At 38.2% G+C, this 17,832-nt stretch overlaps 1 protein-coding gene across 3 annotated transcripts in view; it reads left to right on the top strand.

Annotated features, from left to right (window-relative positions):
- Nucleotides 1-17,832, top strand: part of AUH (AU RNA binding methylglutaconyl-CoA hydratase) — a 158,409-nt gene that overhangs the window by 8,985 nt on the left and 131,592 nt on the right. For all 3 annotated transcript variants that reach the window (XR_012002123.1, XM_025984125.2, XM_025984124.2), the window contains exons 2-3: nt 590-657; nt 766-853. Coding sequence is in view for 2 of the 3 variants with exons in the window: in XM_025984125.2 (XP_025839910.1) it covers nt 590-657; nt 766-853 (156 nt within the window). In the remaining variant the exon portion in view is untranslated. The remainder of the gene's footprint in view (nt 1-589; nt 658-765; nt 854-17,832) is intronic.

The raw sequence follows: 17,832 nt of genomic DNA, 5'->3' as shown, positions 1-17,832 counted from the left end.
ATGGAAGCATCTTCAGGTGAAGTACGTGGAACAGAGTCAGGAGAGAAACTTGGGGTGGAAATACTGAGAACCATGTAATATGACAAAAAGAGTAAATGGAATGATACAAAGTCCTGATACACTAGCAAAAACCTGATCCCACAAGGCGTGCTGTGACAAGGATTGCTTAGCTGTTACTTCTGTATGTACTTGAAGGTGATGACACCACATTTTAAATAGTACTCTGTAATTGAGAATTTTCACTAATAAGTACATTTAGTAAAATGTGCCATATTACCTTGGTGGTGCTTAAGAGAGAAATTGAAAGGGACATGATGTTAATAAAGTTCTTATGTATGTAATAGGCAGAAGAAAAGAGGTGCATATTAAGTACTATATTGATCTTAATAGATATATTGCATATACCACATTCTTTAAAAATAGGCTTATCTTGTAAAGGAGAGTAGACTCAAATAAGGACAAAGCTGTTGGTGTGAACCTGAAGGAAAGGGCAGATTTCCTAAGTCCCAAGTTAATTAGCTGTGTGTGTGGGAGTCTGTACCACGAATACTCACTAATTCAGATGCTTGTGCTGTTTTTTCTTGACTAGGAATTGTGGTGCTTGGAATAAACAGAGCTTATGCCAAAAATACATTCAGTAAAAGTCTGATAAAAATGGTGAGTGTAAAGATTAAGCTGTTTGCTTCTAGTATTAAGATACATGTTGACATCATTCTGAAAGTGATTTTTCCTTTTTTTCTCCTTACCCTCCCTGTATCTGTTTAGCTCTCAAAAGCTGTGGATGCTTTAAAATCTGATAAAAAAGTGCGGACCATAATAGTCCGGAGTGAAGTCCCAGGAATATTCTGTGCTGGTATGTAAATAAATTTTATTATGACATTGAACCATAGTCTAACTTTTCCTCAGCGATAACCCATTTTTCCATTATAAAGTGTTTGTGAGTAGAATTCTATTATGGACATTTTCTTTGTCTGTTTTTTACTGTTTTACAAGACAAAAAATGCTTTGTATTAGTTAAGAAACTTTTGCAACGTGTTGTTTTGGAAGTTGTTAAGATAATTCGAGCCATTAAAATATTTGTAATGCATGTGTAATATATATGAAAGATCAACTGGGAAGGAAGAGTTGAGTCTCCTACCTGTAATAGTGTGCTCTGTGTTTATTTGTTGCTTAAAAAATACTTTCTTTAAGTAGCAGTAGCTATCCCAGTAAAAGGTGTTAAGTATAGATATTTGCTTTGGACATTGTTTATAGTGGCACCTACTTAAGTTTGTGTCCATGGATTGTACTTTTTTTTTTTAAAGATTTTATTTATTTATTTATGAGAGACCGCGAGAGAGAGGGGGTGGTGGGCGGCTGCAGAGACACAGGCAGAGGGAGAAACAGGCTCCATGCAGGGAGTCCGACCCGGGATGCCATCCCCGGTCTCCAGGATCACTCCCTGAGCGGAAGGCAGTTGCTCAACCACTGAGCCACCTGGGCTGCCCCATGGATTGTATTTTTAAATTGGCATCCATGCAGCAAAAATTAAGATTTTTTCCAGCCAATTGTACTGTATTACCTAAAGCTAAAGATTAGGTTGTCTTATTCTTTCCGTATTTGTTATTTCTATGCCATGAAATTGAGTAATTCCATGTCAACTGGTAAAATAGTAAAACTAGTAAATGTAGATGATGAAGGTAAATGCTGATAACGTGCAATATCACTGTCATTTACAAGTGAAAGAAGAAGTTGGCTGAGGCCTAAAATTTTTTTTTTTGGTAAAAATATGAGATAATCTGTTTTGGGCAATTAACCATTTGAAGGAATGACATAGAGCATTTTATTTATTAAACAAACATCTATTAAATATTGAGAGTGTACCCAGAGCAATGCTGGGAACTCTGGAAAGTTCTCAGAGGTCTTTGTTGTGGCTGATAGGCCTCAGTTTCGTTCTTAAGAGTTTTCAGGCAGGGTTCATTCAACCTCTGTGGCTTCCACCCTAAAATACTGCAGAATTTTGTGGTATTTTAGGAAACATTCAGCGTAAATTAATTCTATTTTGGCTTTCAATGCATCGTGGCATACCTAAAAAGATTAGTTTTAACTCCAGTTGGGTGATGGGAGAGAGCAGGATTATTATCCTTAGCTGCCGGGGTGAGGGCCTTTTGCAGTATAGCTTCTGCTTTTTTACACATTGCAGGCAGGTAAGGCCATCGCGCATTCTGGTTGTTGGGCACCTTGAGTGCTGGTGGAGTACGGCACAGTGAGCCAATAAATGGTGGCCATTAATAATTTCTGTCAGGCTTTACAGTATGGAGAATTTACCGTGAAAGAATGGAATTCTTGGATGTATTTGGACTGGGTGACTGAGTCCAACATGTAGATCCCCCGAGGGCTGCTTGGAGGCTTCTTGGGAAGGAAGGCCAGGAGCAGTTTGGAGGCCTTTAAGGAAGGCCCAGAGACATGAATCTTTTGAGGAGTGACAGTGATGTCTTCAGGGCAGAGCAGTGGTTCAACATTCAGTGTTAACTTACTGAGGCTACAGGCATCTCTGTCTTTCTGTTGGCCACAGGCTCGGTGACCATACACTGCAATTACTGGAAGAGTTTGACTGTCCATTTGTTTTGCATCTTCACGTTATTAGTACTCTGAAAAAGCCTTTAATGCTTTAGAACAGTTTACAGCTCTTTTTTAATGGGTTGCCTTCTTGGAAAAATATTAAGTAAATGCTTTTTTACCAGATTAACACGTTGGCCTTGACTACTGTTTTCCTGAGGGTTAATCACATTTATTTTCATTGCTGTATGTGCTTTCTAATTTCTGCATGATCAGGATAATCTTCTGCTATATTTAACTCATGAGATTTGTTACCGTATTTTGTTAAAAAAAAACATTGTTTGAATTATAGAAAAATTGGGGCAAGTCATTTATTTTAGTGACTTGGTGTATATAATGGAACCATTCTTTAAAATTTTTCTGAAAGGTTTTTTTTTCCTTACATATATTTGAAGGAGGCAGTCATTATTAGTATGTACACATTAATTATAAGCCAGTTAATAAAATTTCTTTGCAGAGTTATAATGAACACATAAGTTTTTCATAGTTTATACCAGTATAAAAATCTGAATTTAGTTAGGCCTCATTTATTATTGTTGAAGAATACAGACTTTTACATAATTAGAGCTTTAATTTCTATTCTGAAGTAGCAGTATTCAAACACAAAATGCTCAGAAACAGTGTCTTCATTTACTGGTTTTTCTCTTACTTCCCTAACCCTGCAAGTTACTCATTTCCCTCTTCCCTTCCTACCCCACAAAGGTTCCTTTTCTCCATCCATCTGGATTCCTGGGGTACCTTGGTTGTTTCCTGAAACTTAAAGCTTATACAGTGGTCTGGCCTCACATGTCTTGAGGATGGGAATTTCTTTTTTCCTTCTTTGAAAGTCATCTTTTGTATTCTGGGAACACAGTCTCAGTGGAGACTCAGCTTGTAGTTGCTGAAATTAATCAGCCTTTCAATGGCTGTGATTCGGGGATTGTTGGGATGTGTCCACAGCTTCCCTCAGTTGTCTCAGATCACCCTCCTATTCACTGATAGTGTCTCTGGTTCCTGACTTTGGTTCATTCTTTTTACGTCCTTTTTCTGATATGCCAGAAAACAGATGATGAAGCACTATTAAAGTGATCCCTAGTGTGTAAAGTGATTTCCGACTTCTCCTTTAACTATACTATTTAAAATTCATAACCATATTCCAGTTACACTTAAATATTTAAAATTTTATTTAAAAAAAATAGGTGGTAGGTCAAAATGTATGAAATGTATACAAAGAGAGAAGTCCTGCTCTTACCTCTGCTAAGTCTTCTAATAAAAATAGACATTTTGACTAGATTCTTTTTTATCCTTCCAGTATTTAATGGTAGAGATGTATACAAATATGCACACTGATGCACAGAGGCACCCAGTCCAGCGTTCAGGGACTACTTGGGGACAAGAGGGAGAGCACAGTGTGTGCTGGTGCCGTGGTGTGGGAAGCTGGTGCTGTGGGACAGGGCTCTGTGTACAGTGTGGGGCCCCGGACTAGGGCTGTGCGCTCCCCAGGAGTACCAGGGATTTCCAGTGTTACTCTCTTGTCCCCTCTGTGAAATAATTATCTTACAGTAATGAATTACAGTAACCAATTATATACAAAATAAATTTGAAAAAAAAATCCCAGGCACCTAAAATTGTCACAATTGACCGAGTTTCTGAATTGTTACAACATCTGAGAGGAAAATCTTTAGAATCAGAAGATCTTGTTCAGATACTTTAATTTTACAGAAGCCTTGTGAGGTTAAGGGCCTTGTTGAAGAGGATGACTTAGTTGGAGCTACTTCTCCTGACTTCCTAGAGCAGGGTTGTTTTGTTTTGTTTTGTTTCTTAACTGTACCATGATGTCTAATCTTTAGGAATATGAAGTCTCCTTTTTAAATTCTGAAAATTTCATGTACTTACACATCATACTTGATTGAGAGGATATGTAATGTCAGAATGCCATTCTGTGTATAGTGTATTTAAGTGAATTTTCTGTTACTAACAATGATATTTAGATACAGAAAAGAAAACCATAATTATCATGAATGTACACAGTGTTTCCTGTACGCTGTTTTCAGATATTGTCAGATACCATCCCATACCCTAGGCATGACTCCAGGTTGTGAATTCCCAAAGTGTACTCTTTCTAGTAGGTTAGACATTACTTTGGGTTCATGGCCTGCCTGTATTTCTCTTAGAATATTGAGATATGTCATTTTCATAGTCAAAGCTCATCATGAAACACTGGCTACATAGATCATATCAGAGATTGGCCAAAATCTATGTTGTCTTCCCTGCATGATCTAGGTATTATATATACATTTAAAACTTTTATCTTGTTTCTTACACACATACAGACACACTCATATCCACACACAAAGGAAACCTGAAATAATTCTACTTCACAATTTTAAGGTATTGTCTGTAATGAAATTATGAAAAAGTCTTTTGGCTGGGCTACTGAAGTAGATGTAAATGTGTAACCCTAATCATTTAGTTTTGTTCCCTGGTGTTCCAACACTAAGTAGCAAAGACCATATATATTGTTTTTACCATAAATTTTTTGAAATGAAATTTTATGAGAAATTACTGAGAATAAAGATTTTTTTCCTTTGAAATTACTAAAATAGATTATAAACAATTCTTGGTAATTGATTCTTGTATGTTGAACTCTAAATTGAGTATTTCACCGAATTATACATAATAGTGCGGGGTTTTTTTGAAAGTAAATGTAGTTTTGCTTCTGCTTTTGAATTCTAGTAAATTATGATTTCACTAAAAACTTCTCACTAAAATTGTCAACATGCTGTATTGAATGTTGTGTGTAGTGTTCAAATGGAGACAGATGTCATGACGCAGACATGTGGGGGCTGCTGACTGATGAAGTTATCTGATTCAATTTTGTTTCAGAATCTCAGGTTAAGTTGTAGTTATGTATTTAAATGCTAGTCCCTTAGGAAGTTTGATAAATAAAGTGAAAGGATAGATATCCACAAATTCGTAATAGTTGAGCATAGGGTTCTTTTATTGTATATCATTTTTTATTTAAAATAATCTATTTTATTGAGGTATGAGTTACTTGTAATAAAATGTACCAATTCTTAGGGCACCCGACTGGGTCAGAGTGAGGAGCATGTGACTCCTGATCTCAGGACTGTGAGTTTGGGTCCCATGTTGGATGAGGAGATTACTTAAATAAAATAAAAACTTAAAGAAAAAGTACCAATTCTAAGTATATAATTGCTAAGTGTTGACATTTAGACCATGATCACAATATTGATCTCTAGAACATGTTCATCACTTAAAAAGCTTTCTTGTGCCCATTTGTAGTTAATCTCTTCCCTTACTAAGACCCCTTAAACAGCTCATTCTCTTGCTCTTACTATAGTTTTTCCTCTTCTGAAATGTTTTTTGGGGCACCTGCCTGGCTCAGTCAGAAGAGCATGTGACTCTTGAGCTCGAGGTTGTGAGTTTGAGCCCCAAGTGTTGGGTGTGGAGATTACTTAAATAAAACTTAAAAAAAAAAAAAAAAGTCTTCTAAATGGAATCCTACTATAGGTGATCTGTTGTATTTGGCTTCTTTCATTTAGCATAATGCTTTCAGGTTCACTGTGTTACATGGTTCAGTAGTGTTGTTTGCTGAGTACTCCTCTTACATGCTGAGTGGGTTTACATTTGTCTAATGGCTAGTGGTTTTGAGCATCTTTCCTGGTGCTTTTACTGTCACTTTTTTGTGTGTGTTTATTTAGGTCTTTTCCCCATGTTTTTATCAGATGTCTTCTTACTGAATTGTAGACTTCTTTACACATTCCTTGTGCAAAGCCTTTATCTGATAAATGTTTTATAAGTATTTTCTCCCATTCTATGACTAGCCTTTTTCTAACCGTTTGTTTTGAAGAATGTAAGTTTTTATTTGAAGTTGTATTTATCCATTTGTATTCTTTTATGGGGTTTGTACTTACTTTGTGAATTCAGAACTATTATCTTACTCTGGAGCACAGAGACTCTCTCAAACTATGTTGTCTTCTCGAAGGTTTTTAGTTATGTTTTACACATAGACCTTTAATGCATTCTAACTTAATTTTTGTATATGTTACAAGATGTGGACTTAGGTGTTGTGGTATGATAAAATATGTGTGTGGTCTTTGCCCCAGATTCTTGGCACAGAACTCCTAAAACTCAGGGAATTTCCTGAGTAAGAGTGCCTTTTGTATACTAAAGAGTTGGCTCAAGGCTGGGGGTCCAGTGATCCCTAGATAGCTTTAGGGTGGGGCCTGGTTGCCAGAAGAATCTATCATGGGATTAAAGGGTTAGAACTTTCAGTGCCACTCTCCCAGCCTCAGGAGGGGAGAGGAGCTGGGGGTTGAGTTCAGTCACCAAAGGATTTGGTGCCTGTGTAATGAAAACTCTGTAAGAACCCATAAACAATGGGGGAGTTTCTCGATTGGTGAACACATCAATGTTTTCGGAAGGTGCTGTGCCCAGAGAGGTCATGTAAGCTCCGTGTGCCCCCTCCCTCTTACCTTGCTGTATATAGCTCTTTAATTTGGCTGATTCTGCCTGAGTCATATCCTTTTAATAAACTGGTAAATAGGGGGCGCCTGGGTTGCTCAGTCCATTGAGCGTCTGCCTTTGGCTCAGGTCATGATCCCAGGGCCCTGGGATCGAGCCCTGTGTCGGGCTCCCTGCTCAATGGAGAGTCTGCTGCTCTTTCTGACCCTCCCCTGCTCTCATTCTCTCTCTCTTTCTCTCTCTCTAATAAATAAAACAAACCTGGTAAATATAAGTAAAGTGTTTTCCTAAGTTCTGTGAGTCATTCTAATGAATTATCGAATCTGATGAGGACTTTGTGGAAACCCTTGAATTTACAGCTGGTCAGTTAGAACTTTGGGTACCTACTGAGACTAGTGATCAGCATCTGAAGTGAAAGCAGGCTCATGGGCCTGGGCTCTTAACCTGTAGGGTCTGTGCTAACTTCAGGAGTTAGCATCAGGATTGAATTAAATTATTGGGCACCATTTTGGTGTGGATAATTGGAGAACTGGTGTGGAACCAGTTCTGCCCCCGCCCTGCCCCAGTCTGGTATCAGGAGTAGGATTTGTTAGATTGACTCACAGACTCAGAAAGGTGCTTTACTTACTGTTACTGGTTTATTACAAAAGATAGAGTCCAGGAGCAGCCAAATGGTAGAATGCATAGGGCAAGAGTGGAGTGGAGGGTGCTACTGAGCTTCCATGCCCTTTTGGCATACCACTCCTAATGCATGTGTCTAACAACCTGAAAACTACCTTTTTTTTTTTTTTTAAGATTTATTTATTTATTTATTCATGAGAGATACAGAGAGAGAGGCAGAAACACAGGCAGAGAGAGAGAGGCAGAGAGCGAGAAGCAGGATCCATGCAGGGAGTCTGACATGGGACTCGATCCTGGGTCTCTAGGATCATGCCCTGAGCTGAAGGCAGGCGCCAAACTGCTGAACCACCCAGGCATCCCTGAAAACTCCCTTGAACCCTATTGTTTATGGGTTTTTATGGAGGTTCCATGACATAGTCATGATTGATTGATTAAAACATTGGCCTTTGGTGGTTGAAGTCCATCTCTGTCCCCATCCTGTCCCAGAGGTTGAGGGGTGTGGCTGAAAAGTCCAACCCTCTAATCATGACTTGGTCTTTCTGGTGAGCAGCCTCCATCCTGAAGCTATTCAGAGGCCCTCCGACAATCATCTCATTAGCATAAACTCAGGTATGATTGAGGGGCTCGTTATGAATGAAAATAGAAAATCACTTCTATCGTTCTGAATATTTCAAGGATTATTAGAGCTCTGTGCCAGGATCCTTTGAAAAGGACCAAATGTATTTTGTATTTTATCACAGGTTTTAAAAAATATTTTTTTGCATATGCATATCCACTTTTTCTAGTTCCAATGATTGAAAAGATTAACTTTCCTTCCATCAAATTATCTTAGGACTTTTTAAAAAATCAGTTACTGTGTATATGTGTTATACCCAGGCTATCTATGCTGTTTAGTCTCAATTTGTACAAATCTTGGAAATATTTGGTGAAATTTATTCCTAATTATTTCATAGTTTTTTGATCATAAGTGACATTTCGTAATTTAGACTTTTGATTTTTTTATTGCTAGCATGTGGAAATACAATTGATTTTCATATGCGACCATATATCCTGCAACCTTATTAAAAGCTCACTTTTTAGTTCTGAGAATCTTTTTTTTTTTTTTTTTTTGTAGATTCCTTGGGATTTTTCTACATAAGTAGTCATTTCTAGACAGTTTTACTTCTTCCTTTTTGGTATGTTGGCCTTTTATTGTTTCTTATTATATCAGTTGGGACCTTCATTACATGTTGAATAAAGCTAGTGAGAATGTCCATCCCAGCCTTCTCTCAGCCGGAGAGAGAAGACGTTTAGTCTTTTCACCAATTAGTATACTGTTCGCTGTGGTTTTCTCAGAAATGTGCTTTTATTAGGTTGAAAAGGTTCTGTTCCTAGTTTGCTGAGGATTTTTTTTTTTATTACAAATAGGTGTTGAATTTTGTCAAATCTCTTTCTTTTGTGTCTGTTAAGATGATCTTTTTTTTTCAATCTCTTTAAAAATGGTAATTATCAATTGATTTTCAGCTGTTGAACAACCTTGTATTCTTGTAAGGAAAGCTTCTTGGTCATTGATTTGTTACTTTTTACCTATTGCTAGATTTGATATGTTAACATTTGGTGGAGGAATTTTGCAACTGTTCATGAGGGAAATTGAGGTATAGTTGTCTTACAATGTTGGTGTCTGGTTTTGGTGTCAGGGCATTGCTGCCTCATGAAATGAATCGGAAAGTGTTCCAGTTTTGTTTCTTCTATTCTGCTGAAGAGGTTGTATAGAATTGGTATTATTTCTTATGTAGTTGCTCAGTAAAATTCACCAACAAAGCCATCTGGTCCAGTTTTCTCTGTGGGAAGATTTTTAACTATGAATTTAATCTCTTTAGTAGATACAGGGCTATTCAAATTATCCATTTCTTAAGTTTATGTAATTGGTATCTTTTAAGGAGATTATCTGTTTTATCTAAGTCTTCAAATTTATTGGGATAAAGTTAATAATATTCACTTATCTAAGACTGACTGACTTTATAGAGATAGATAGCTTTCATTTTTGATATTGATAATTTGTATCTTTTTCATAAATTCAGGTAAAACATTTATTACTTTTCCTGATCTTTTCAAAGAAGTGGCTTTTGGTTTCATTCGTTCATTTTTTCTTTCCTCTGTTTTGGTATTAATTTATTCCTTATTTGCTAGCTTCTTAAGGTGGAAGCTTAGATCATTGATGTTAAACCTTTTTTCTTTCCTAATATGAATTTTTAATATTATAATTAATTTTAATTTTTTAAAAAATATTTTATTTATTTAATTCATGAGACACACACAGAGAGAGAGAGAGAGAGAGAGAGAGAGAGAGAGAGGCAGAGACATGGGCAGAGGGAGAAGCAGGCTCCATGCAGGGAGCCCAACGTGGGACTTGATATGGGGTCTCCAGAATCACACCCTGGGCTGAAGGTGGCGCTAAACCGCTGAGCCATCTGGGCTGCCCATTTTAATTTTTTCATTTGAATGTGCCAGAGATACCATTAAAAAGAACCCAGAGTACTCATGGCCTTTCTGAGGAAGTAATAATTATTGGTTGTTGCTAATTCATTTCTGACCCTATTTCCATTAAATAAATTTCTTATGTAAGGGGCACCTGGGTGCCTCAGTTGGTTGAACATCTGCTCTTGATTTTGGCTTATGTGGTGCTCTCAGGGTCCTGGGATTGAGCCCCACATTGGGCTCTACAGTCAGCAGGGAGTCTGCTGGCGATTCTCTCTCTCCCTCTGCCCCTCCCCTTGCTCTCTGCCTCTCTCTCTCTCTAAAATAAATACATCTTTAAAAAAATATTTCCTAAGTAATATTCCATGCTCTATAAGTATTGTTTTCTTTTTAAGAAATAGGAAGTACATATTAGTAGTAAACTGCTGACTTACCCTTTGCCTTGCCCCTCTGTAGCATGTGTCTTGCAGACTAGCCCAGTTGATTAACCTGAAGGATCACCTCACTCCCCTTCTTCAGCCACTCCTCAGAAATCAATTGCATGGCGGATGAATAATGGCCCCCCCCCCCAAAGTTGTCCATGTCCTAATCTCCAGAACCTATAACTGTGACCTTACATGCCACAAGGGACGTCAGACGAATAAGTTAGAGATCTTGAGCTGGTGAGATTATCCTGGATCATTTCATGGACCCAGCATAAAGACAAGGGTGTGTGTGTATAAGGGGGAAGAAGGAGGGCTGAAATCTAGGAGGCAGAGGGTGATGGGAAGGTCATAGTGGTGTGGGGAGTGGCTGTGAGCCACAGCGTGTGGACATGAGCCACAGTTTGTGGACAGCCTCAGGGAGTTGGGAAAGGCACGGCACCTTACCCTCTTGGAGCCTCCAGTTTACACTTCTGACCTAGACCTGGAGGAAGACCCCACGTGGCCAGCAGGTACCAAGTGCATAAGGTCTCCCACCCCATCTCCCACCTCCTCCCTCTCGTCGGCTCCACCTTCATCTCCTCAAGGCAGAGCTCATTCTCCTCTCAGACTGGGTTTCCTTAGCTTGGAGGGACCTCTGCACAAATGTCATCTCCTTGGAGAGCTGCTGCCTTGTCATTTTAGCCTTGCTTCCCCCACCCCCGCCACAGTTTGCTATTTTAGCTTCTTCTCGGCACTTTTCAGTTCCCAAATTTATTTTTTACTTGTGATTTTGTGATCTGCTTCTCCTGCAGATGTGCTGATTCCCGGGAATTAGGGCAGGGGCCCCTCATCAGAACAGTGCCTGGGATCCCTGGGTGGCTCAGTGGTTGAACACCTCCCTTCAGCCCAGGGCGTGATCCTGGAGTCCTGGGATTGAGTCCCACATCAGGCTCCCTGCATGGAGCCTCCTTCTCCCACTGCCTATGTATCTGCCTCTCTCTCTGTGTCTCTCCTGAATAAATAAATAAAATCTTAAAAATGAAAACAAAACAGTGCCTGAAACTTTGAAGGTACTGAACCAGTAATCGTGGGACAAGGAATGGAAAGGTTTTGGCTGTTGAGGAAGTAACGTGTTAAGTGTCTTGGTTAAGTGAAATAAGCTTGTACTTTGCCACAGTGCACGTGTGGTGGCTTGTGGGTAGAGCAGAGTGACTCGTTCACGTTCTGTCCTCTCACTCTCCCTTGTTAAATGGACCCTTCTAAGCTGCAGACATGTCCAGAGGAGCAGAGCTGCCTCTTTTGGGGAGGGGAGAGAATGGGCCCCTCCAGAGGTGGGCAGCTCAGCCAGAGGTGGCTGGCCTGGGCTCTTGTCTCTCAGGGCCCCTCACCAGGCCTGCTTAGTGAGGTCATGCTGCCTTCAGCGGGATGGAGGGCGCTAGAGGCCAGAAAAGTTCTTCCATGTGGAAAGCCCCGTTAAGTGGCTACAGGAGGCCAGGGGTTGTAATTCAGCCTGTGACCTGGGTCAGGGTCCTTGGAGCTCCAGCACTTAGGAGCAAATCAAATGTTTATCACTCTGCTCCTGGCAGTTGATATTTAGCAGCACAGCTTGCTTTTTGAAAGGTTCCCTTGGGAACCAGAGTTAGTCTAGACTAAAGTTCAGCAGACTTTTTCAGTAAAAGGGCCAGATATTTTAGGCTTTCTGGACCTCTTACAGTCTCTATATGTCTGTCTGTCTGTCTGTCTATCTATCTATCTATCTATCTATCTATCTAGTTTTGTAAAAAGCTTTAGAAATAATGATCAATTTTAGCTTGGGGACCACTGGGTGCAGACCGGCCTACAGGCTTACTCCTGGTCCAGACTTGATTTCTTTTTCCTTTTTGCTGGTCCAGGTCTGTTCCCTGGGACCTGGCCTTTCAACCTGCAGCTAGTGAAGCCAGGCTGAGTTCCGTTGAGCTCCACAGGAAGATGCTAGATGCCTGGCCCATGGAGACTATGTCTCTAAACATACAGTGAAAGTCCTCTTTTTTCGTATGCAGTTGATGAATGATCCTGCAGAAAGCTCTACAACTTGCAGTTGTACAAATGCTATGTGTAGTGAGAGTGGCATTTGGGGCCATTGTCAGTTAGGATCATCTTCTGTTCCTGGAAGCCCCCTAATTAGAATTTCCATTTGAATAACTTAGGACTTTCAGGGCAAAATAAGATCTGAGAGATGGAGGTAGTCAGTATTCTCATATTCTCTAAAATAAAAGTAAAGGCCACATGATTAATAAATTAAATATCAATATAATGTATTCACTAAAATACTTATAAAAATATCATGTACTTTCAGTTGTTTTGTCTTTCTCACTATAAACTTTTGGTGATTTTCTTCTCTTTAATTGTATGAAATTATCTGTGGTTGGTTATATTTGTAACAGATATGACCACCCCTACGTGGTGTTTTTTTAAAGTGTTGTTTGTTCTAGCAGGTGATCATGCTCCTGGAGGATCCGCCTGACCCTTTTGAAGCTTATTTTTAAAGCTTCTGATATCTTTACTGAGTGCCCAGAGTGTTCTGTACATTTTCTCAGTTCCTGCTGGTCATAAGGTGAACACCAGTAGTTGTTCACACCGCAGCTCCCTGTTGATGTTCTTTTGTTGATAACTGCCTATGAATGGGCAGTTCAGTTTAAAGCTTAAGGGATCCCAGTACAGATAGGGGAGTTCTTTCTCTGAGTGATTTCTCCCCGGTTTCCTTTTCTACAAATTCCATCCACCCGTCCTTGAACTCTCATCCCCATCTATCAGCCAGACCACTCTACTCGCTCTGTTTAGGCCCCCCCTGCCTTGCACCCCATCCTGTAAAGCACCCTTAGAAAGCTGGGCCAGTCAGTGGGCTCCCATTCAGTCTGTCACCACCTGTTGATCAGCATCTGAAAGAAGTTTCAAATATTAGAAGGAAGAAGAGCTAATGCATAGTCACTCCATCATAGTCAGAGCTCGAAGTTTTCATTTCCCTTTCGTGGGAAATGGTGTTTAAGAACCAGGATCTGGGTGCTAACTGTGCTCAGTATCCTTTGGTATTTTTGTCTCTAGGTCCTTTTACCAGATAGAGCTAAGAGCTGCTTAGATAAATGAATTATATTCCATTACATATGTGTATATACTCCCATCAGTGTTTGTATTTATATAATGATATGTATTCTACCATTACAGCATCATGCAGAATAGTTTTACAGCCCTGAAAATCCTCTGTGCCCTACCTATCAATGTTTCCCCCAACCCCTTGGCAACCACTGATCTTTTTTACTGTGTCCATAGTTTTACCTTTTTCAGAATGTTATACACTGTATAGCCTTTTCAGATTGGCTTCTTTCATTTAATAATATGCATTGAGGATTCCTTCATGTCTTTCCATAGCATGATAGCTTATTTCTTTTTATTGCTGAATAATATTCTACTTTATAGATGTACCACAGTTTATTCATTCATCTACTAAGACATCTTGGTAGCTTCCTAGTGTTGGCAGTTACGGATAAAGCTGCTGTAAATATAAATGGCTGTATACAGATTTTTAAGCAGACACAAGTTTTCAGCTCTTTTGGATAAATAAATACCAAGGATATCTGGCTTGTGTGTTAAGAGTTTGTTTAGTTTTATAAGAACATGCTAAACTGTCTTCTAGAGAGGGTATCTCATTTTGCATTCCCACCAGCAATGAATAAGAGATTCTGTTGTTCTGTGTTTTTGTCAGCATTTGATGGTATCAGTGTTTCAGATTTTGGCCATTCTAATAGGTATATGGTGGTGTTTTCTTGTTTTAATTTGCATTTCCACGATGACATGTGATGTATGTTCTTTTCCAGTCTGTATATCTTTGGTAAAGTGTCTGTTAAGGTCTTTGGTCCAGTTTTTGTTTTGTTTTGTTTTGTTTTGTTTTTAAGTAAGTTTCACGCCCAGCATGGAGCCCAACATGGAGCTTAAACTCAAGACCCTGAGATTAAGACCTGAGCTGAGATCAGGAGTCAGATGCCTAACCAACTGAGCCACCCAGAGGTCCCATTTGGCCCAGTTTTTAATTGAATTGCCTTTTTATACTTGCTGAGTTTTAAGAGTTCTTTGTATATTTTAGTTAATAGTTCTTTATCAGATATGTCTTTTGCCAGTATTTTTTCCCGTTCTGTGGCTTGTCTTTTCATTGCCTTGACATTATTTACAGAACACAAGTTTTAATTAAGTCCAGCTTATTCATCATGTCTCTCATGGATCATGACTTTGATGTTAGATATGTACTTGGATCTAGACTAAGTTGGGAAGAACTGACATCTTGACAATATGGAGTCTTCCTATTCATGCATATGGACTATCTCTCCAACTGTGTAGTTCTTTGATTTTGTTCATCAGTTTTGTAATCTTCTTTTATAGATATTTTATGAATTTTGTTAGATTTATACCTAAGTATTTCAGTTTTGGGGGTGCTAATGTAAGTGATACTATGTTTTTCTTCTTTTTTTCTTCTTCTTTTTTTTTTTTTTTTTTTAAGATTTTATTTATTTTTTCATGAGACACAGAGAGAGAGAGGCAGAGACATAGAGAGAGAAGCAGGCCCTCTGCAGGAGCCCGATGTGGGACTCCGGGATCATGCCCTGAGCCAAAGGCAAATGCTCAACCGCTGAGCCACCCAGGCGTCCTGTGTTTCTATTTTCAAATCCCACTTGTCCCTTGTTAATATATTGAAAAGTGATTGACTTTTATATATGAACTTGCATCTTCCAATCGCTTATTCCAGGAATTTTTTTTGTTGGCTCTTGGATTTTCTACATAGTAGACAATCATGTCATCTGTTAATAAAACTGCCACTTTTTTATTTTTTTATTTTCCTTCCCAGTCTATATTACTTTTTACTTTCTTTTCTTGCCTTATTGTATTAATAAAGATTTCTAGTATGGGGCCAAAAAGGTGTGGTGAGAGGGATATCATAATGGGAAAACTTGCCTTTTGCTTGGTCATAATGGGAAAACTTTTGAGTTTCTCACCATTAGTTATATTAACTGTAGACATTTTATGGATATTCTTCATCAAGATGAGAAAATACCCATCTATTTCTAGCTTATCAAGAATGTATATCATGAATGGGTTTTGAATTTGGTTGTATGCTTTTTCCTACATCTATTAATAGGGCCATGTGATATTTTTGCTTTTTTTAGCTGCTGATGTGGTAGATTACTTTGATTGATGTTTGAATGCTGAACAGCCTTGCATACCTAGGATAAATCCCACTTAGTTGTGTTGTATAATTTACTTTGAAAAAGAAGATTAAAACTCATGTTCTCTTGCAATTACTGTGAGGGTTCATTGAACCTTTTTTCTGAATCTAAGAATCATTGTGGGTTCTTGTTTCATATTACTACTTATATTAATAATTTCATCATCTAGAAATGGTTTTATTATTACTTACCACTGATTCCCAGCTATACTGAGAATGACTATAGTAAGAAAATGGAAGAATGATGGAACTGCACAGAAAAATGATGGAGTAGTCTGATGACTGCTTTTTGATTGCATTGCCTCAAGAATTGCATCATCTTTTAAAAATATAAATGAAGGGATCCCTGGGTGGCGCAGCGGTTTGGCGCCTGCCTTTGGCCCAGGGCGCGATCCTGGAGACCCGGGATCGAATCCCACGTCGGGCTCCCGGTGCATGGAGCCTGCTTCTCCCTCTGCCTGTGTCTCTGCCTCTCTCTCTCTCTCTGTGACTATCATAAATAAATAAAGATTTAAAAAAAATATATTAAAAAAAAATATATAAATGAAATCTGGAGGCACCATCTTTCTAGTCTTTCTTAAGCTTTTATTGAACACATTTAAGTGTTTAGAATTTTTAATTTTCTACCTGTAATGGTCAGGAGTAGAAAGTTGACAGAGGAAGATATTTCTTTTATTTATTTATTTTTGAGGAAGATATTTCATAGTTATCAGATGAATAAAATAATCATCGAAAGAGACCATTACTTCTAAACATGAAGGTGCGGTTGAACATATACGTGAAATTGTAGACTGTGAGTTATCAGATGACAGTATCCTAGATGAAATTTCTCAAAATCAAGAACCAATGACTGAACAGTTTATTTCTGTGATTTATATAAAGGAAATGTGGAATTTGCATTCAGTTTGTCACTTAGTAGGACAGACTTCCTTATGCAATAGTTTGTGACAAGTACTTGGATATCCTATTTTGCTAAAAGAATGAGTGTCAGTATTCTTGTATTTCATGTAATGTTTGTGCATGATCTTTTACTTGATACAGCTTGTGAGGGGAAAGTGTTGAAGACTAGTGTGTGTACAGAGGTGATAGGAAGGGAATAGATGGTGTGGAAATGAAAACAAATCATTGACTTTGTCATTTTAAGATTTATACATCTAAAAGTGAAAGTATTTTACAATCAAGTACAAAGAATATGGCTGTCGTAACAAAATTGTGAGCTGTCAAAATTTTCAAAAGCCCTGCATTTCTACAATGCAAGTTCAAAAAGAACTCTAAATAATGATCATCTACTAGAGATATATTTGAAATCTGGTGTCAGTTTTTATAAAACTATGTATATGTTCCAGGTCCATAAGTGTCAGTTGAATGACAGTTTTGTTAAGTGATGTACATGTGTGTGTATTTGAGTGTATATCCATACATATGTATGTATTTGTAGCATGTGTGTGTGTATCCACATATATGCACATACTAGGAAAATGTATAAATATGGGTTTGGTATATTTACATTTTGACTAAAATGTCAAATTTTCTTTTTCATTTTTCTTCTATTTTTCTGAAAATTATTTATAAAATGACCTAAATATTAAATAAAATGCAAAGGGTTTATTGGCCTTAGCTGATAAAGGGTGTTGGTAATTTCTCTTGTTCTGCTCAGGTAATGTACCTGAGTGGATCATTGCCCTCAGCAGTCGACATTTGTGCGTTCCTTTCAAGAAACACATGGAATATTCATGAAAATTAACCATCTGCTTGGTTGTAAAACCTCTACAGATTTTAAGGGCTGTGTTCTGTGACTGCAAGCAGTTAAGATAGAAGTCATTTACAAAAAGGTAATTAGGAGAAGTCTCCATACATTGGGAAATTTAAAATAACTTCTAAATAACTTAGAGCTCATCCAAGGAATCTTAATGTAAATTAGAGCATGTTCAGAATTACATTCTAACAAAATACTTTAAATATTGTGTAATATCTTAAGGAAAGAGTAGAGGCTTGATATGAATAAACTGAGAATCCAGCTTAAGAAATGACACA

The sequence above is a fragment of the Vulpes vulpes genome, chromosome 1, assembly GCF_048418805.1.
Source record: "Vulpes vulpes isolate BD-2025 chromosome 1, VulVul3, whole genome shotgun sequence".
Taxonomy (NCBI): Eukaryota; Metazoa; Chordata; class Mammalia; order Carnivora; family Canidae; genus Vulpes; species Vulpes vulpes.
Note: the sequence above shows the minus strand (reverse complement) of the source record. Positions and strands in the feature narration are given on the sequence as shown.